The following is a 21,312-nucleotide window of genomic DNA, read 5'->3' as shown; positions in this document are numbered from 1 at the left end:
AATCCGGACGTAGCGAGTCCTTAGGATAGATGAAGGATCGCCGCACTGTCCCTCTACCACGGCAACGTGATGGGTGGCTTGGGGAGAGTTAATCTCTCTCAGATCGGTTTTAGGCCCAATCTGGTCGTAATCCGTAGCGACTCCCAGGGCGGCGAAGCGATCCAAGAGCTCGTTTATGGAGGAAAGCTCTATTGGATTTAACTGCTCGGCAAGTTCTGAGTTGACATGAAGATTGTTTCCGATGGCTCGAGAGGTCATCGTCGGCGTAGAAGCCGAACAGGTGGTCATAAGAAAACCACCTAGCCGGAGGGTTTGGCCGACAGCCAAAGCTCCCTTAGCAACGGTGCCGTCTTTAAAGACGGGGCGAGGCATCCTTCCTAATGACGACGACACAGAGGAACTCTCACTGAAAGCACCAATGTCGGTGTCAAAACCGGCAGATCTCGGGTAGGGGGTCCCGAACTGTGCGTCTAGGCCAGATGGTAACATGAGGCAGGGGACACGAAGTGTTACCCAGGTTCGGGCCCTCTCGATGGAGGTAAAACCCTACGTCCTGCTTGATTAATGTTGATGATGTGGGTATTACAAGAGTTGATCTACCACGAGATCAGAGAGGCTAAACCCTAGAAGCTAGCCTATGGTATGATTGTTGATGTGTATGTTGTCCTACGGACTAAAACCCTCCGGTTTATATAGACACCGGAGAGGGTTAGGGTTACATAAAGTCGGTTATGATGGTAGGAGACCTGAACATCCGTATCTTCAAGCTTGCCTTCCACGCCAAGGAAAGTCCCCTCCGGACGCGGGACGGAGTCTTCGATCTTGTATCTTCATAGTCCAGGAGTCCGGTGAAGGTATAGTTTGGCTATCCGAACACCCCCTAATCCAGGACACCCTCACCAGGAGAGGAGGAAAAAAGTGGAGCATGCCCAAATTCAGACGCTGCACGAAAGGGTTCAAGCACTAGAGGAACGAGAAGTAGCTCGCAGCAAGCGACCTGCCGAAACTACCCCCAAAGCTACCTCTCCATCTCAGCGGAGAAGCAGCGTGGCTTCCACCGAGCTGCTTTAGCCGGAGCATGTCTTGACGGCTCCTGCTAGCTACCCCGTGGATGCTATCACGGAGTCTCAACATTGCCACCTTATGATGCAATGGAAGAACTTCAAAGTCAAGGCGGCTGTCGGCTCTTTTCGACTTACTGAACCCAGCGCAACTTTTCACTGTAGTCCGATTCCAGAAGGATATGCCAGGGTGACGGTGGACGAAATAACGAAGGGATTTGAGGACCTCCAGCTTGACTACCCTACCGGTGAAGGGGAGACTCGGCTGGGTTCTTGTTTATTGACTCCATGCCTATGGTGGAAGGAGCTCATCAAGCTTCTGAATTGGACGCCTTCGCCTCCTCCTCCTCCGATGAGTCAGGGCACTCCGCCTCCTCCTCCGGCGACTGATCAGGGCACTCAGCCTCCTTCTCCGGCGCGTGGCGGCACTCCGCCTCCTCCTCCGCCCTGCACCGGCGCGCCCGAGCAGCCAGCCTCCTCCTTCTCCGCCTCGTCAGCAAGGGCAGAAGAGACCTGGCGCCTCTCCGGTTGCTCCGGCGCGTCGTAGTCCTTCTCGTCCGCCTCGTAAGCAAGGAAAGAAGGCAGCCGCAGCCGCTTCGTCTGCTCTGCCGGCGTCTAGCAGTACAGCCAAAGGCGGGAGGCAATACAGATTCGGTCCTTCTCTGAAGACTCCAGAGAAGTTACCATACGAGAGGACCCCGGAGGAGAACGCGAAGATCGCGCGAGCCGAAGTGACAAACTTCTTTGAAGGGGTGAAATCAAAGAAACATCCACCTCCGGAGGAGAAGGTAGATCCGGTGAAAGCGAAGCGCACTCTGGCTGCTCTGAAAAAACCAGTAAAGTCTCCGTCGAAAGGCAACTATGATCGCATTATTGCAAAGAAATTTGTCGAAGCGGAGCGGTTGGGAAGTAATGTCAGTGATCAAAGGATAAAAGAACGACGAGATGGGAAAAAAATTGCCCAGCTCGGCGAACAAGCGAACCAATCGTGCCCCCCGCTCAAGGTGTCTAGCGACATCGTCGCTAATGATCCGAGGATGGTGCCCGGTTATAGCAATCTTGAAGATTACCTGCCCGACGATGTATATTATGAATTCTTGGAGGTGGAGGAACACAAATACGAGTACGGGAAGCCTCTCGTCAAAGATGAAAGATCTCTAACAATGATGATGCGAAGATTCCATGATTGGTACATGAAAACCTGTAGAGGGTCTGAGGGGAGGAATACTTTGACGCTGAGAGTTAGAGAGGAGCATGACCTCGTTTGAATTGAACTGTTGAATGTTCCATTTGAGAAGTTCTTCCAGATTTTCAATCAAAAGGCCCTCGATAAAGCAACGATCACTTGCTACTGTCTGTAAGTAGTACTACTTCTGTCATTAAGTCTCTCTATATAAGTCAGCTCTTTCATTGCATGTATTTATAATTATCCTCGCTATATTATGCAGATTGAAGATCGCCGAATTGAAGAAAAGACAAATCGGTGATATTGGGTTCATTAACACAAATCTCATAGATGCAACTGAGGTTAAATATCGTGCCGAAGATACCGAGGCCAACTTGCTACGATCGTTGGTAATAAATGAAAACAAAGATATAATACTCTTTCCTTACAACTTCAAGTGAGTGTTACTGTCTTGTGCATATTCGGTTTCGCTTATTAGTCCAAGTTATAGTAATGTAATTTATGAGTTATGCATGCATGCGCAACTTCCACTATATTCTCCTAGATATTAAGCTTGAACAGGGACTAGTAACCGTCTTAGACTCGAGACGAAAAGATCCCCAGGACTATACGGACATGACTCAAATGCTCGAGAAGTAAGTTAAATCAATCATTATCCACCTCATCAGCAACTTTGTTCATTTCCTGATATCAAGTAATTGTTTTCTTTGTCTGGCAGGGTTTGGAGAAAATTCACCAAAAAAGCTCCGGGACTGCCGAAGAAGCTGCAATTTAGACACCCGAAAGTAAGTACTATAGTAACATATTCCACGCATCTCCTAGTGATTCAAGCGCTAGTTTCATCAATACCATTTGGCATGCTTGCTTATCAGTTTGATTGAACTCTATTTCTTGTAAAGTGGTTGTGGCAAGAACAAGGGAATAATTTCTGTGGATACTACGTTTGCGAGTCCATCCGCCACACGACCTATGAACGGGGGTACTCTGACGAACAATATGAAGTGCGTAAGCAATAATATTCACAATTTTATTTTATTACCATCATTTGTGTTGAGTTTCATAATATATATATATATATATATATATTGACCCCCTTGTTCAAATTAGATGTTTCGGATGTGGGATGAACTCCTAGCACCAGATCGTATGCGAGCAATTCAAGAGGAATTGGCGGCATTCTTCCTTGACCACGTGATCGCTGAAGACAGAGAATACTATGTGGACCTTGTGTTCATATATAATTAGGAGATTATATTGTAAGAGATAATTATTGTATATATGTAGCCGGTAGTGTCGGGTAGATATACGAGAACTTGTTGTTCGACCAATCTCTCAGAGAAGGAGAGGTGGTCGATATCACTTCTCTCTGTATGCATATGTTCATGACAATCTTCTGTTTTCTTCATTTGCTTACTAGCTAGCGTGTCTAGTCCTCTCTATATATACATATATATAGCGTCGACCAAACACGGACATAAGAGAGGATACTTCTCTCTATTAATTAGCTAGTTAACACAATATATGAAACACCTAAATTAAACCCCCAAAACCCCCCCCCCCCTTTCAAAAAAAAAATCCCAGCCCCTGAAATGCTGACGCGTGGATGCCTATTGGTCCCGGTTGGTGCCATCAACCGGGACCAAAGGCCCTCCTACCTGGGCTCGGCGCGCCGGCCACGTGGAGGCCCATCTGTCCCGGTTTGTGTAAGAACCGGGACTAAAGGGTTAGGGCATTAGTAACGACCCTTTAGTCCCGGTTCACAAACCGGGACAAAAGGCCCTTATCAACCGGGACGAATGGGGTTTTTTCTACTAGTGTACAAGCACTTGCTGGGACCCGGTTCTTCAGTTACTCGGTGTGATCTGCAACTCTCAAAGGTGATGAGGCCTACCACAAGAATCTCCATAGCATGGAGGACATCCACCGAGACATCAACTAGCATCATGTACACCGACGAGGAAACCCAAAGCCCCTATTCTTGTTCTATGCATTGCTATGGCACCGAGATACACCTCAGCAGCACCACCTCCTAAGAGACAGTTCATCAAAGACCAGAAAACGTTCCGTGTGGGGACCTACCAATGAAGATTTGGTAAAGCTAGTCTCGGGCTCTCGGCACTCACCAGTGGTGCGGACATGGTCTATGTTTACGTGAGAGCTGTGAAGAGATGATAGAGAGACTACAAATTGGGAACCACAGGCCAAGCCGTCAATAACCCCACATCGCCACCATCCTAGGGCCAGGCCTAAAGTTGTGGTATAGTCTATGGATCGAGACTCCTTCCCGTTTGCTTTATGTATTATCTTGGTCGTGTTTGACTGTTTTTTACCACCATCTTTTAGATGCATGCAAAGCTCCTCGGTGATGCTGCATGCCTTTGGATTTTTTTGAAACACGGTACAGACGCAAGCGCACATATACACGCGCATATACTCACCCCTATGAACGCACACACGCACACCCTACGCTCAGCGACGGTAAGCTTATCCGGAAGGGTGAACTTGGAGTCAAGACGACTAGGGCGGTAACCCGACAGAGGCTTCTCGTTTGCTGGAGAAGTATCCTGACAATAAAACCAAGTTTGGTTCCAGTATTTTGGGTGGATCGGTAAGACGATGAGAGGAAAAACAGCACCCTGACGGCGCTGGATCGAGATGCCTCCAAGTTCTAAGCTAGAACCGTTGGTGCATTCATTCTGGCGATTCAGATAAAAGTACTCTCTAAACAGCACTACGGTGTGCTCTTGCTGAAGATATGCCTCACAGAGCACTTGGAAGTTACAAATATTGGAAATAGAGTTGGGTCCAAGGTCCTGAGGATGGAGTTTGGAAAAATGAAGGACCTCTCTGAAGAATTTTGAACCGGATGGTGAAAATCCACGGTTCATGTGGTCAGTGAAGATAACCACTTCTCCGTCTTTTGGATTGGGATGTTCTTCCTCCGGGTCAGGAGCACGATAAGGCATGACATTCTTTGAAGGCAGAAACCCAACGATGAAGAACTCTTTTAACCGTTCCTCGGTTACGGATGAAGGGACCCAGTTATAGACGATGGGTGACTTCGACGGCATGATGTGCAACGAACTGAAAAATAAATAATAATATGCCGGTTCAGTCTATGGTCAATTATAAAGCAAGTAATGGCGGTTTAACTAAGGGCTAATGGCATATAAGGAAAAGAAAGCCCGAGTGGTAAGCCGTCATGACTACAGATTTTTTTCAGAAGGCAGAATTCAGTTAAGTGTTGGCATAAACAAGTTTCTACTGATATAAAAAATGAATGCCAAACAGCTACCGTGCGAGTTATATATCTTTTCTAGATCAAAAGAAGTTGCGGAGAAGATCTACAAGATGGCCCGTGATGAACAGATGAAGAACACTGAAGAACTCGTAAACCTAGAAACAGCTCTAGGTGCGTGAGAGAGAAGAAAACTTACAAGAAGCAGGCCTGCCGCGAAGAGTCACCGCGTTCTCTGGACGAACTTAGGGTGATGCAGTGGCCAAGCTTGACGACGACGATGAGAGTTGCGGCGACGACGGAGCTCAAGCAGCGACATAGGTTGCGAGAGGAAGAAGATGAGGAAGAAAGGATAATGAGAAAGACCTAAGTTATGCCTATTTATAAGGGAATGCGCGAACAGGCGAGCACGAAAATCAAGGAGACCCAGTAATGATTATCCAACTGAACAGACGCCTCGATTCCCGGAAGGCATTAAAAATGAAAGATCCGTTGGAAGATGACGTCATGAAAGTTTTTTGTGTTTCAGAAAGATGACGTCACGGCAGGTTAAGGAAGTTTTCAGACAAAGGATGGATTCTGCCTAAGTATTGAAGATTGACAAAGAACAAAGTTCAAAGTCAACCTAGGGCCTAATGTTGGGGATATTACTATCAGCTAAGACCCGCCCAGGAGGGGCCGGGTCAGCTTTAATGGCGGGTTACGTAAGAAGCCCAATATACAGTCAAGATGATAGTTTATTAGTATATATAGAAAGCCCAAAGGCCTCGGGCTGGCTTAAGGCCCGTTATTGTAAACCGCCATATGGGCGGAAAGACTTGTAAAGAAAGGCATGTAAATAAAGTCACCGAGCCGGACACGATTATGAGCCAGCCGGGACTCTGTAAGCCACCAGGCATGAACCCGTGTATATAAGGGGACGACCCGGTGGCGGCTTAGGACAAGAAACGATCAAGTCGATCACCAAGCCGGCGAGTTGAGCCTCTTGGAGATCGGAACCCCAGCAATACCAATCCCAACTAGACGTAGGCTTTTACCTTCATCGTAAGGGGCCGAACTAGTATAAAACCCTCTCTCGTGTCCTTTGTCCCGATTAACCCCTTTAACCTTCCTAGTGCGATGGCCCTACGACTAAGTCCTTGCTCTAGGACATCTGCCGTGACAATTCCACGACAGCACCTTTGAAAGACTGAGCCGGCATATCATCTTGAAATTTACGAAGTCACCGCAGGCACCTCATCGTCGACGGCAACGTCTCCTCCCACTGAACGCGCATTGCCGGAAATCCTGAAACAAATCTAGGAATAAATGTGAGCACCAAGATTTGAACCCTGGTGGGTTAGGGATACCACAGTCCCTCTAACCATCCAACCAAAGGTTGGTTCGCCATGCCTTTGGATTTATGATTGTACCGCTTGAGTTTGACTAGAAACGAATTTCCAACATGCAGGCATATACAAATCTCCTACTTTTATGTTCTTCGTAACGTAAAATGACAAAGGAATAAAAATAAAATTGGAGCGAAAAACATTAACATGTGTTAGATAAAAAAGGATGTTATTTGTATCGGCTACTTTTCCTTGCTAGTAAATCCGTAGGTGCAATGCACATTGATATTATACAGTATATTAATCGCATGCATATATTAGGTAAGATACTATTTGATTATTTGATTATTGATAGAATTGATATTTGGTATGATATTAGCTGCACGCTAAACGTGTTGAGCGCTCACCATTGGAGTAACCTGAGTTGTTGGATTGTTCCGGTTTTGAAAGAAATGTTTTCTATTGGTCGACCTTTTTAGAGGGGCACTAGACCCTATGCAACCAATAAATAGGATCCCATTAGATACTTGGGCTTGGTCTAAAACATATCAAAAATGACATGAAGCATTGTAAGATATAAGACAATAAGTAATAAATATAAAGTTTTCTAAGAAAGAATGAATTACTGGCATATGTATTACATTTAAAAATAATAAAGAAAATAGGGAAAATCACATAATTTGGACATAAAATCCATATTTTTATAATATGCAACAATAAGTGGATTATTTTGAAAACAAAGAATTTTTCTAAGAAGATATGAATTAGTCGCATTGGAATTACCCTTAAAGAAGAAAGAAATGAAACAAAAACTAAAACAAATTAAAAGAAATGATGTTTTTTCTTAATAAATAATGAATTAGTGGTATTGGTTTTACTCTTTGAGAATAAAGGAAATAAAAAAACAATGACAAAGTTGCACACAATTGACATAAAAATTGCGCTTTTTTGTAATATGCAATGATAAGCATATAATAGGGGAATGTTCACAAAAAGGTTTCCAAGAAAGAATGAATTAGTGACATTGGTATTACCATTAAAAAGAAAGAAATTGAAACATAAACTAATAAAACAAGAAGTAAGGCAAATTCAATGAAGTTTTCTATGAAATAATGAATCAGGGGCCTTGGTATTACTCTATAAGAAAACAAAAGTCAAACAATTTGCACACAATTCACAAAAAATGTGTTTTATATAATATACAAGTATAAGCATATAGTGATGGAATTTTCGCAAAACAAACTTCCTAAGAAGGAAGGAATTAGTGACATTGGTATTATACTCAAAGAAGAAATAAAATGAAAAATCAAATGAAATGAAATAAAAAATTATGAAACAATTTGCACATAATTTACACAAAAACTGTGTGTTTTTATAATATACAAGAAAATTTTGCACATAATTTACACAAAAACTGTGTGTTTCTTAAAATGGAATGAATTAGTGCCATGGATAATACTCTTAAAAAGGAAACAACATAAAATAATGAATTATTCTAACAAATAATACATTAGTTGCATTGGTATTACCCTTTAAGAACAAATAAAATGAAACAAAAACTAGAAAAACAAGTTTACTATGGAATAAAGAATTACTGGCATTGGTATTACTCTTTAAGACAAAAAAAGCTAATCAATTAATGGCAAATTTTACTCATAATTTACACATAAATTGCACTTTTTAAAATATGCAAGTATAAGCATATGATACTGGAATTTCGCAAAAAAATGAAGTTTCCTAAAAAGGAATAAAATAGTGGCATTAGTATACCCTTAAAAAATGAAAGAAAATGAAAAAACTATCAAAATGATGACGATTTCTATGAAAGAATGAAGAATGAATTAGTGGCATTAGCATTATCCTTTAAGAGTAAAGAAAATGAAAAACATTAAGTCAAATAATGGCAAATTTTGCCCACAATTTAGATAGTAATTGTGCTTTTTCTAATATGCGAGAATAAGCATATAATACTGGAATTCGCAACAAAGTTCCTGAAAAAGAATTAATTAATGGCTTTGGTATTACTCGTAAAAAAGAAAAGAAAAGAATGAAAAAAACTATCAAAATAATGAAGTTTTCTAAGGAAGGTTAAATTAGTGGCATTGATATTACCCTTTAAGAAAAAAGAAAAGAAAATAAAATAAATAAATTTTTGTAAGAAAGAATGAATTAGTGGCATTAGCATTATCCTTTAAGAGCATAGAGAATGAAAAAAAATCAAATACTGGCAAAATTTGCATATAATTTTTTCTAAACAAGAATGGGTTAGTGACATTGGTATTACCCTTGAAAGAAGAAAGAAAACTAAAAAAAGTAAAATATAAACTTTTCTAAGTAGAATTATTTAGTGACAGTGGTATTACCCTTTAAAAAAGAAAATTAAAAAATTAAAATTACATACACACAACCTTGCACTTTTAAATATGTGAGAAATAATCATATAATAGTGCAATTTTCGTGCTCTAGTATAATATATGTAATACTTATATGTATTCATTTTGCATTACCCAACTTCCAAAAAATACCCAAGAAAACTGACTAAAGACGAAAAAAGTCAAGCAAAAAATGCAAAAAAAAATTTCAAATCGTACATGCAAATATAAAATAATAAAACATTGTTGATCTATAAACACACATGATGAAATGATCTTCGACGCAATAAGGGCATGTACAATGGTTGATAAGATAGTCTTATCTTAAGTTTTGCATGTAATTTAGAGATGACAAAGAAAAATGTCTACAATGGGTCATCTCTTAGCCTTATCTTCAATAACTAGCAATTCCTAAAAGTGTGGTGAGACATATTGTGCTAAGAGATCATCTCTTGTTTTATCTTAAATAAGAGAAGACAAGCTTTCTCTTATGAGTTCTCTCTTCTCCACCTCATTATTTATTCTACGTGGCACTCCTAAGATAGCACCATTGTACATGCCCTAAGGAATCGACCGACTCAAAACAGTGGTCAGTCTAAAATTTAGGCCAAAAACACAACAACAATCACAACAGAAAAAATATCAATGTGCACGAATCTCAAAGTAGAAATGAACGGCTGAAATAACCGACTGGTCCATAGTTAATTTTTACGGAACTTATAGCATCCATAGCCGGACTCCTCAAATTAACTAGGCGGGCGCGGGGACCACTGACCGGACATGATAGAGAAGCAAAAAGTGACAAAATTTTGACCCAACCGGACCCGTCATATCATCCCTATACACCTGTTCGTGAACCCTCGTATCCATCTCAAATATGAGGAGGATATGAGGGCTTGCGGACGAGCTCGGGCAGTCCGCCACATAGAATTTGTCTCCACCCCGGACCACCTTTTCTTTTTCTTTATCATTCATTCTTTCTCTCTCTTTATCTCCATCAATCACATGCCCGTGACCGAACATATGAGGAAGAAAATGAGGAGTGTAGTTGTGCGGACGGATAAATAAGGGCTCAAAACGGACACGCCCGGGCACATGGCTCCGCGGGCGTTTGAGGGCTCGAATTAGAAGTACGTGGCTGGCTGAAGATTCTCTTACATGTAGCTAAGTTGGGGAAAAAAGGTACATAACTGGTCAAGCAGATAAGTGTGGTAGTCCAACATTAGACTGGTAGCTAGCACCACCAGTTTCAAGAGAGCAACCAGCAAGCAAGCATGCCCACTGCCGCCTGTGAGCACCGCAGCGCCTCGGCGGCCGCGTCATGCCGCCGGCTTCGCGTCTTCGTCGTCATCTCCCTCGCCGTACTCCTCCTCCTTGCAGTGGCCGTCGCTGTGCTGGCCATCACGGCGCTCAGCCCGCACCCGGCCGACACCACCATCTCTACGATCCGGCTCACCTCCGTGTCTCTCTCCCCCGGACTCTTCCTCAACGTGACGCTCGACGTCGTCCTCTCCATCCGCAACCCCAGCCCCGTCGCGTCCTTCGCGCATGACGCTGGCCGCGCTGAGGTCTACTACCACGGCACGCTTGCCGCGGACGCAAACGTGCCGCCCGGGCGGATCGGCGCGGGAAGCACCAACGTGGTGACCGTCAGGCTCACGGTGCTCGCTGACCGCCTCGCCGGGTACGCGCCTCAGCTGTACGGCGACGTGCTCGGCGGCGCTGGGGACGTGTCGCTCACCGTGCGGACGACCGTGCCGGGGACGGTCACCGTTCTCGGCCTGCTCAGGCACCACGCCGTTGTGCTCACGGTGTGCAACGTCGTCGTCAGCGTCCGGCGCCCCGGCGCACAGAGCTCGTCGTGCAAGTACCGGACCAAGTTCTAGCTAGCTTACCACCCATGGCCAGAGTTCTAGCAAGTGATATTTGGATTAGTTTTGGTGATCATTTAGTAGAATCATTATCAAATCTATGGTTTGGTGAAAGCTCTTTCAAGATTCTGGCCAAGCTTTTATTGTTCTCGATGCAGACAATAGAAATTTGTCATCTGTTATATGAATTCTGCAGTTTTTGGGTGCTGTGTCTCTCTGAACAAACAAAACTTTTCTTTTCATTGCTAAGAGAACTAAGGAACCAATTTCATGATGATCAAATTAGACAGAAAATAAATTCAGATCAATTGGTCAATTAAGCTGATGTTCCAAGTTCCAACTCGCAGGTTTGATGAACACCTAAAGCATGAGCAACATTCAACTATAGTACAAACGGATCACAGAATGGGCATGAAGTAGTCAGTTAGCAACATGAGGTTGTAGATATTAATCAGACATATGTATCTTGTGACCAAACAAAGACCCAAAATTTGAAACCGAAACTGACAAGCAGAGGCAACTACTTCATCTGACCTTCGACTAAACTCCCGTTCTATGGCTTCGAAACTCAAATTTCCGATGCTTAAGAACCGATATAACTCTATATAATTCCAACTAAAAGATTGCTAGGTGATGGCAGATGAGGAAGCAAAATGAGAATATTTTGGTGATGTGCTGAGTCGCAGATGAAAATGTAGAGGGTTTAACGCTACAAAGCACCGGTTAGTTTTGGCGATGTGCTGAGTTGCAGATGAAAATGTAGAGAGGGTTTAACGCTTCAAAGCACCAATTAGTTTCAGTGCTGTTTCTTGTCTATCAGAAACATGCAGACTATCAGTATCAGACCTGCAGTGAATGGTTAAAGCACAGACATCCAACAATGCCAGGAAGTACAAACTATCATCACAAGTTAATGTTGCAAAAGGGTTAACAAAGAATGTGGGCAGCTGAAGATTATTTACAAGGGCTTTGTATCGGCGGCATTCACCACATACATTGTTGGCTCAATAATTTAAAATGTGTATGATCTATATTTTCGGTGCCAAAACCCAAGATATTGAGGAATCTTTGCACTGTAAAGTAGATATTAACTGTGACTTCCACAAAATTCAGTGAAGCCCTAAAATATCATTGCTCGAATTTCGCATCTCAAAGTTACTCAAAAGAATGGGAAATGAATCATAGTGCACAGTGGTTTGGTTTGCTGGTTCGCCATAGCTAAACGGTGCCAACTATGAATCAGTGTTTTTCCAATGCAACTCATCCCTTGGCAGAATATTGCTGATGCTGTGAGCGACTTACCTGCCATTCCATGAATAACCTGCAACTACTCTCACCCACTGGTCAATATTCCAACTAATACTTTGAACCCTCAGCTTACAAGGACACATTTGAGTTAAAGGTTACTGGTTATATCTCCGTGATCATGTTCATTCTGAACAGCTTTGTTTCATAGCATGATCCGATTATCACATCTATATCAGTTTAAGGAACAGAGAGGTCCTGCTTGATCGTGGGAAAACAGAGGATGTGAGCATCAGCATACACACTGCACAAGCACGTGTCCACAGCCCCGTGGTGACGACTGTTCAGTTCGCTCTAGTGCAACCAAAGAGCACCGGATACAGATTATGGAGAAGAGACTTCTCGATCAATCTCTAGTTTCATATAACAAACATGCATACTGGATCGACTAATCTGGATAATGAACTAACTTTTACATCTTCAAAATTCTGAAGCAAATGATCATAATGACTTTACCTTACTTATCCAGTTGTGGTGTAACACACAACAGGCCTGGTGTTGTCCTCCTTGAGACATGAACACAATGTGGGACCTGGGCCTGACAATAGCAAACCTTTCTTGTGCTTGTTACTACAAATTTTATTTCTTCAACTTATGTTCAGATTAAACATAAACATGAAGCACTAATACTCAAAATGTTTAGCAGGAAAAGTAAAACAGTAAAAGATTATTCCAAACAATGCAATGTAAAAACGGTGTCAGCGTGGAGGCACAAAAATGTATTCATAGATTTTCAGGTTGCAGTATCAGTCTATTCTAGACAATATTACAGCTCATTGGAAAGAGACAAATATAACCATGTTCAGTTCTCTATAATATCAAGCTTAAAGTCTCCATAAGACTTATACCTACCAAGATGCAAAATTGATTCACAGAGAAAAATGAATTATGACAGAATATTCCATTGACTATGATGCAACCATTTAATATAACTACTAGTATTCCAAGCTCTTCTAAAATCAGATGATGTTTGCAAGTCAATAAGTGATATTTTTTTGCCTCTGTTTCATCGTCAGCTTCAAAACAGGATAGAAACAGAAAATACCCTAAATGTTGACTATTAAGAAGACCACTAGGTGAAAAGGTAAAATCAATTCCTAAATTCAAGAAATAGTGAGCATGGGGGATATAGAAAGCTTACAATTGAGCACTAAGACCACTAGATAATTAACAAAAAGCAAAGCCAAATCCGTCAGCTCAAAGGCAAATATTTCCAAAGCAGAGCAAAATGACATCTTTATTTTAGCATCAACGCACACAGTAGTCACTTCAGCCCGAAAGGTTATGAAGACAAGCGTAGATATCATGCAACCACATTACAACAAGAGCTTTTGATAATAACTTATATACATCGACGCAAAGCAAAGCAAAGAGGAGGCCAGTAGGCTCATACTTGGTCCAATCCATAGATGGTGCAGCTCATGAGGATATGACAACTAGGAAGAAAGAAGCACCATCTCACTCAACTGCCATCAGATCAAAAGCGAGGCACTACCAGCATAACTTTTTAGAGTCGGGAAGAAAGTTTGCTGGACAAGACTTTGTTTGAGCCGATATTCATATATCTGCAGGTCTCTATGACCACAATCGAAACTTTCAATCAATTTGCCATCACTGTCAACTTGAAGCAGCCACCCACGAAAATTGAGCAGCAAGAGCACGTCACCATCCCCCGAAACAAGAGAACTGATAATAACTTATATACATCAATGCGTCAAGAGAACTGAAACGCATTGTGAATTTTTACCCATTACACGGTATGTTTTTTTTGCGGGATGTTCTTCTTTGAGAAGACGCAAAAACATCAGTACGTATCAATGCACCCGTAGGAGAGAGATAGAGGGAGGGAGAGGGAGACAGTGTGCGTGTGTGTGTTATCTGTATAATTGTATATGCGCACAAGAAGCAACAACCCCAGGAGCACAAATGGTACACTGTGCTAGGCACCAAAGCTGCCCCTGCTTCGCTCTGCTCGGGGCTACGCGGATGGCGACGCAACCCTAGCGGCCAACCCCCTCCCCCTTCCCCTCCTTGCCGCCGTTGGAGGGGTCACCGAAGAAAGCCGCGCGGCTGCCAAGGAAGGTGGCAGCAAGGCCTTGCTGTTTCGTCTACACGCGGAGGGTTCTGGATACCGAGGCGGAGGCCTCGGGTGGTGCGGTGAGCGGCGTTCGCTAGTGTTCCTCCTTCCCACCGTGCGGGCAGCGACTGGTGGACTCAAATACATAGGAGATCTGCCTGCTGCGAAGCAGTGACTTTTATTTAAAAAAAATAGTAAAGTACTATGAGAAGCACTTTTTGCACTTTTAATATATAGGGGATCTGCTAGAGATGCCCTAAGGGGAACTCTAAGAGGGATCACCAAACAGATGACACAAAATGTCCACCGACACGACTAGACGTGTCTGTATACAACGGGCAGTGCGTTGACCATCCACCCGTACTCATCAAATCCGGACAGTGGGTATGACTCACAGTGGACGGACCGAGAGGGAAAAAGATGAGTGAGACACATGTGCTAGGAGGAGATGTGGTCCAACTAATAGTGGGTTAGGCAGACGCCTGGACTCTCTTATATCCCCTCCCCCATTTGGTACTACTTTGGGGATTCTGAATATCCGAATTGGTCCGGACAAATTTCACAACTCGCATTGCATGGCATAAAGTGTCTAAACTATCCAGTTCAGACATTTGTGGGCGATTTGACGAACCACGTTGGAGTTGCCCTAATATAAGGTATGTATCTTGTGACCAAACGAACACCAAAATTTGAAACTGAAACTGATAAGCAGAGGCAACTGCTTCGTGTGACCATCGACAGCGCTCCCATTCTATGGCTTGGAAACTCAAACTTCCAATGCTTGAGAGTCGACCTAATACCTATATAATGCCATCTAAAAGATTGCTAGGTGATGGCAATAGAGGAAACCAGGTGATCGTACTTTGGTGATGTGCTGGTTTGCAAATGGAAAGGTTTAACGCTACAAAGCACCAGTTTCAGTGTTCTTTTGTCAGATAACATTTGGTATTATGGACAGAAACATGCAAACTATCAAACCTGCAATGAATAATAACATGAACGGTTAAAGCACGGACATCCAACAATGTCCGGAAGTGGAAACGCTGGAACAGATGCAAACTATCATCACAAGTTAATGTTGCAAGACGCTGGAACAGACGCAGGTCTTTCTAACCTAGCCGCTAGCACACCAACCCTTTTCCTTTTCATGCTGCTTGCAACCGGAAATGTTCTAGTGAGTGGGTTATATTTTGTGAGACATTTACCAACTTAATAAAGAATGTGCGCGACTGAATAAAATCTGCAAGGGCTTTGTCTCGGCATTCATCGTATACATTGTTGGCCCAATAATTTAGAATAACTATGCTCTATATTTTCGGTGCCAAAACCTAAGATATTGCGGAATATTTGCACTGTCGAGTAGATATTAGCTATGACTTCCACAAAATTCAGTGAAATTAATGGAAAATGAGTCATAGTGAACAGAGGTTTGGTTTGCTAGTTCGCCATAGATAAATGGTGTCAACTACTCTTATGCAACCATTTATTTTAATGTGTAGTTCTCAAGCTGCTCTAAAAATTAGATGCAACTTGCACATCAAGAAACAGAAAAATCTCATTTCATCATGAGCGACAACAGATGGTACAAACCGGAAACACACTCAATATAGACTATCAAGAAAACCACTACATAAGAACGTAAAGTCAACTCTTTGACTCAAGGAAGAGGAACATGAGCCATAAAAATTTCTAACAATTGAATACTAAGAAAATCACAAGATAATTAAAATAAAGCAGAGTCAAACCATCAGCCAAGAAAATAGACACATGAGGCGGATCAGTTGGCAATTATGTACAAACAGAGCAAAATTACTAAGAAATTATAGCATCAACATACAGAATAGTCATTTCAACCCTCCAGGGTGCCAAGAAAAGCATAGATAAACACACAAAAGATAGAGCTTCTGATCACAATTTATATACATCAATGCAAAATGAAGAAGATGCCATCAGGCTCATACTTGATCCAATTCATAGATGTTGCAGCTCATAAGGATACAACAGTTAAGCTGCTAAGAAGCACCACCTCACTCAATAGACATCAGATGAATGGTGAAGTGTTCACAACAGAACTTTCTAAAGCCTGAAAGAAGGTATGCTGGACAAGACTTTGCTTGAGCCGATATTTAGACAAAAAGAAGTATTTGCGACCATGATCAAAACTGTCAATCAGCTTACCATCATTGTCAACGTAAGACAGACACCGATCAGAACTGACTAGCAAGAGCACGTCACCGTCCGCTGAAACAACCTCCACATTCCAATGGTCATCAAAGGCCTCAAACTTCCCCCGTATTTCTGCAACCGGCAATTTGATTCGATACTTGAAGTCCCAAACCTCGCTTTTGTAGTTCTGCAATACCCATATATCAATAGTTGTTTTGGTATAGTTATGGCTATATATGCCGAGTGTACCATCCATCTCAAAGGCATATGAGTTGGTGGAAACAATTGGAGCACGCATTGGCCAGAATGAATCAGCTATGGGGTCGAATACTATTATCACTTTGCTTTCACTCTGAAGCCGTACGTTGCTGCTTTCACTCACATAATAGACTGGGTACCAATGCAGGCTATCGCATACCAAGAGAGGTAAACTGAAGCATTGTGATGTTGACTCCTGCCACCCGATTCGGCGACTGGTGAGAGCCCAACGCAAAGACATAGTAGCCAAGTTGGTCTTCAGGCGTTTCATTGTAGCTATGGCGTTCAAGTAGCAATCGATACTCGCCAGTAGGTTCATGCGAGTACATCCCCAATAACCGCAAGCCCAGTTCATGTAGTTGTTGAAGGGGAGCAAATTGACGAGTGGCTAGGTTACAAACTGAGAAATCAATGGTGTCGGTCATGTTGTTGCACCTGGAGAGGATGAGAAGGCCATCGCAGGAAGCCTCTGGATTGAAGGCCTCGTCAAGGTGGGCGACAGTGTGGAGCTGGGCGGCGGCAAGGCGGTCAACGGTGAGGATGTATTCTTCGTCTAACGCGATGGGGAGGGCTGGCTGGTGGGCATGGTGGGCAAGCAGGAAGGCACGGGTGGAGGTGGCATGGCGCCATGTCCGACGGACGGTGCGGCAATGGAGGAGGGATTTGGGGTCGAGGCGAACTAGGATCTCCCAGACGACAATCTCCTCCGGAAGGCTGCCGTTATGGCGAAGAGGCGCCGCTCCTGCCCTTGCGGCCTTGGCCATGGTCGTCGGCATCTTGGTTGTTGCTCCCTTGCAGGAACAAGATAAATTGTAGATTTATGTTGGCGGCGGCGGCGAAGGGGAGCGGAGGAGACGATAGAAAGGGGAGAAATTGACTAAGATGGTTCTTTTGCAAGGTCTAACTCTGCAGGAGATGAGAGAATTCCTTCTTTGGCCCTTCTGAAAAATATATTTCCTTAGTGGGACCCTAAACAATATTTTCTTTGCTATTTAAGACAATCTCAAATTTTTATGCCCTATTTGACGTTTCCATCCATTTCGTTGTTGAGTGCTACTTTAAAATATATGATTATCCCTAAAATGAAACACTTATTGACGGAGCTAGATCTGGCAGACTTCCTGGTAGGAGATCCTAAACTAGGCATCTAGGAATGACGGTAACAAAGACACATTTTACCCAAGTTCAAGCTTTCTGAAGGGATAATACCCTAAGTCCTGCATGTGTTTATTCCCGTTGGACTATGGACAGAGTACAGATAAACTACCAAGATATCATAAATTGTGTCTACCAGCATGGCCCGTCGATTAATATAGGATACTGGGTGTTCTAGGGTACAAGATCCTAGTTGCCTACACATGAGGAGGTAGATCCCTCCACGAATCCAATGTCTTATCATGTACGCATGTCTTCTGAATCTTCCTTGTATGCACTATGGGCTGTCCGATGCGGCCAGGACGAAACCGACAAGGAGTCCTCAACCGGACCGATCACCAGGAGTTGACGTGGTAAGTGGCCCCTTAGCCAGGACACTCTCTCTTATCTCTCTTAGAACTTCCCTCACTCTTTGGACATGATGAGCTTGACGACGTCGAGGCATGCCTCGATGCGTTGCTCGAAGACCCGCAACGCAAAGCTGTTGTGGATGTCAAAGTGAAGAGGCGCATGTCAGGTGTTCAATGAGACGCTGTCCATGAAGACCTGGCCCTAGCAGCCCCAGCAAGGTGCACGCGCTCTGTCGCCGGAGAACCGGTACTTCATGGACACCGTCAGGTAACTCTCGAGGCGCCTACTAGGCGGTCGATCCATAAACGATGGACGCATGTCGTGAGCACATGCCGGTCACCAATGCACATGGGCACACCATGCATGTGTGGCCGCGACGCGATATAGGTCATCGCTCACGACCATATCGCTACACATGCCACAGCCCACAGCCCAGCAAGCCGCCCTTGTTTTTCTGCGGATGCTCCATGATGACAAAAAGAACTGACGGGCTGGACAAAAGTGCCAAATTGAACTGGACAGTAGTGCAAAAACACTGACGGACTGGATGCTCCGTATAATAACTATGGATAGTTTTGTCCAAGCAACAAAAAACTTACAGGCTTTCGACAGAGCATGACAACGGACTGGCCGGAGATGCCAAATCGGGCATCAATTTTGGAGGTAGTGTCACAATGGGAAGAAATTCGTATTTTGGCCAAATAAGGAAGCGCATTTTTGAAAAGGCTCTAATAGGGAATTCTCTCACATAACACTCCTGGTAAGAAAACGAAATAAATATTTCACTAACAACACAAAATGAACATGACCTTTGCACATGTGTCAGAACCAACGAATTTACAACCTTTCACAATGTACGAGTGTGTGTAGTTATCAATTTGATGAACCAAAACGTAATGTGAATTATGTATTACACTTGTCTTTTTTTGTGTAGGCAGAAAATAAATTCATATCAATGTGTTCAATTAAGCTGATGTTCTAACTCCAAGTTTGATGAACACCTAAAGCATGAGCACTCCAAGTTTGATGAACACCTAAAGCATGAGCAACATATAGAACTATAGTACGAACGGGTCACAGAATGCACAAGAAGTAGTCAGTTAGCAACATGAGATTGTACATACTAATATGACATATGGATCTTGTGACCAAACAAAGACCCAAATTTGAATTTGAAACTGACAAGCAGAGGCAACTACTTCATGTGACTGTCGACAGCATTCTGTTCATTTCTGATCCTCCGAGTCGATGTAATGTCTATATAATGTCATCTAAAAGATTGCTAGGTGATGGCAGCAGAGAAAATCAAATGAGGTAATAATGTCTTATATTATGGGATGGAGGGAGTACTATTTTGGTGATGTGCCGAGTTGCAGATGAAAATGGAGTGTTTAACGCTACAAAGCACCAGTTAGTTTCAGCGTTATTTCTTCTCAGATATCATTGCAGACCGAAACATGCATATATACTATCAGACCTGCAGTGAATAAGAACATGAATGGTTAGAGCTTGCTCATCCCACAATGATCAGAATGGGAATGCCGGAACAGATGCAAACTATCATCACATGTTACTTTTGAAGAGGGTCGACATATCTCTTTCTAACCTAGCCACCAACACACCATCTTTTTCTTTTCCTATTGCTTGTAACTGAGAATGTTCTAGTGAGTGGCTTATACTCCGTGTGACATATATGATCGTAATAAAGAACGTGGGTGACTGAATAAAATCTGCAAAGGTTTTGCCTCGGCATTCACCATATACATTGTTGGCCCAATAATTTAAAATAACTATGTTCTATATTATCGGTGCCAAAACCTAAGATATCATGTGTTTTGGCAGTGCCAAATAGATACTAATTCTGAATTCCCAAAAAATTCAGCCCTAAAATGCCATCTTGAATTTCACATATCAACATTACTCAAAACAATGTAAACTGAGTCACAATGAACAGAGATTTGGTTTGCTAGTCCGCCATAGCTAAACGGTACCAACTGCTCATGAGTATTTTTCCATTATAGCTAATCCCTTGGCAGAATATTACTTCCAGATTCATAATGGAAGTTTTCCTGACATTTCAACTAGAGACTGAGCTGATAATGCAGATGATGGAGATGCTGAGCGACTTAACAAAGACACATGAACAAGATGTGAAGCCGAATGGGGCCATTTAGCGCCATCATCAAATGAAGGATCTGTTCCTTCAAGTGAAGGGAAGACTGTAGCATCAGCGGTATTCAGCATTTTTTACCCTTGTTGGTACCAATTTGTGAACTATGAGCTTGTATTTAATTTGACATGCTGACTTGTGTACGTCACCAACAAGGTACAAAGTAGAGTAGGGCCCTGATAATTGAATTCAGCTAGTGGAATGTCACTAGTGCCAGGTAGCAACGCAATACTGCATACAATGATCTCAAAAACAGATATAACTAGGTGAAGAAGTAACAGATGTACAGTGAGAACTAGTAATAGAAGTAATAGATATCTCACCTGGCATTCCATGAATCCCCTGCAACTCTCTCACCCAGAAGTCAATATTCCAACACGTTTGAGTTCAATGTGATTGATTACATCTCCATGATCAGCTTTGTTACATAGCATGATCCAATCAACACATGTATCTCAGTTGAGGAATAGAGAGGCCCTAGGTCATGAGAAAACAGAGGATGTGAGCATACACACTGCACAAGCGCATGCCCCCAGGCCCCAGCCCCGTGGCGACAGCCGTTCAGCTCGCTCTGCTGCAGCCAAAGAGCACCAAAATCCGAATACAGTTTATGTTGAAGAGACTTCTTGATCAATCTCCAGTCTCATATAGCAGATATGCCTGCTGGATCAACTGATCTGGATGATGAATTTACTTTTACAATTTATTTCAAAACTCTGAACAAATGATCAGAGTGACTTTACCCTTGCTTCTACAGCCGTGCTGTCACACAAC

General features: G+C 42.9%; 1 protein-coding gene across 1 annotated transcript; it reads right to left on the bottom strand.

Moving 5' to 3' along the window:
* Nucleotides 1-13,833: 13,833 nt before the first annotated feature.
* On the bottom strand, nucleotides 13,834-21,186 carry LOC125547191. The gene is made up of 7 exons (XM_048711172.1): nucleotides 20,862-21,186; nucleotides 19,403-19,845; nucleotides 17,019-19,369; nucleotides 16,724-16,987; nucleotides 15,569-15,579; nucleotides 14,358-14,382; nucleotides 13,834-14,047 (listed from the first exon to the last, which is right to left on the bottom strand). The coding sequence occupies exons 3-7, from the start codon at nucleotides 17,636-17,638 to the stop codon at nucleotides 13,834-13,836; spliced, it is 1,134 nt and encodes a 377-aa protein (XP_048567129.1). The 5' UTR covers nucleotides 17,639-19,369; nucleotides 19,403-19,845; nucleotides 20,862-21,186.
* Nucleotides 21,187-21,312: the final 126 nt, after the last annotated feature.

The sequence above is a fragment of the Triticum urartu genome, chromosome 3, assembly GCF_003073215.2.
Source record: "Triticum urartu cultivar G1812 chromosome 3, Tu2.1, whole genome shotgun sequence".
Classification (NCBI taxonomy): domain Eukaryota; kingdom Viridiplantae; phylum Streptophyta; class Magnoliopsida; order Poales; family Poaceae; genus Triticum; species Triticum urartu.
This window is presented reverse-complemented; position numbering and strand designations above follow the sequence as displayed.

Coding starts and splice junctions, on each gene's coding strand:
- LOC125547191 (XM_048711172.1), bottom strand. CDS start 17,638: ATGCCGACGACCATGGCCAAGGCCGCAAGGGCAGGAGCGGCGCCTCTT. Junction 16,988..17,018: donor CAGTTTACCTCTCTTGGTAT/GCGATAGCCTGC, acceptor CCCAGTCTATTA/TGTGAGTGAAAGCAGCAACG. Junction 14,048..14,357: donor GGGGGTTGGCCGCTAGGGTT/GCGTCGCCATCC, acceptor AGTTATTATCAG/TTCTCTTGTTTCGGGGGATG.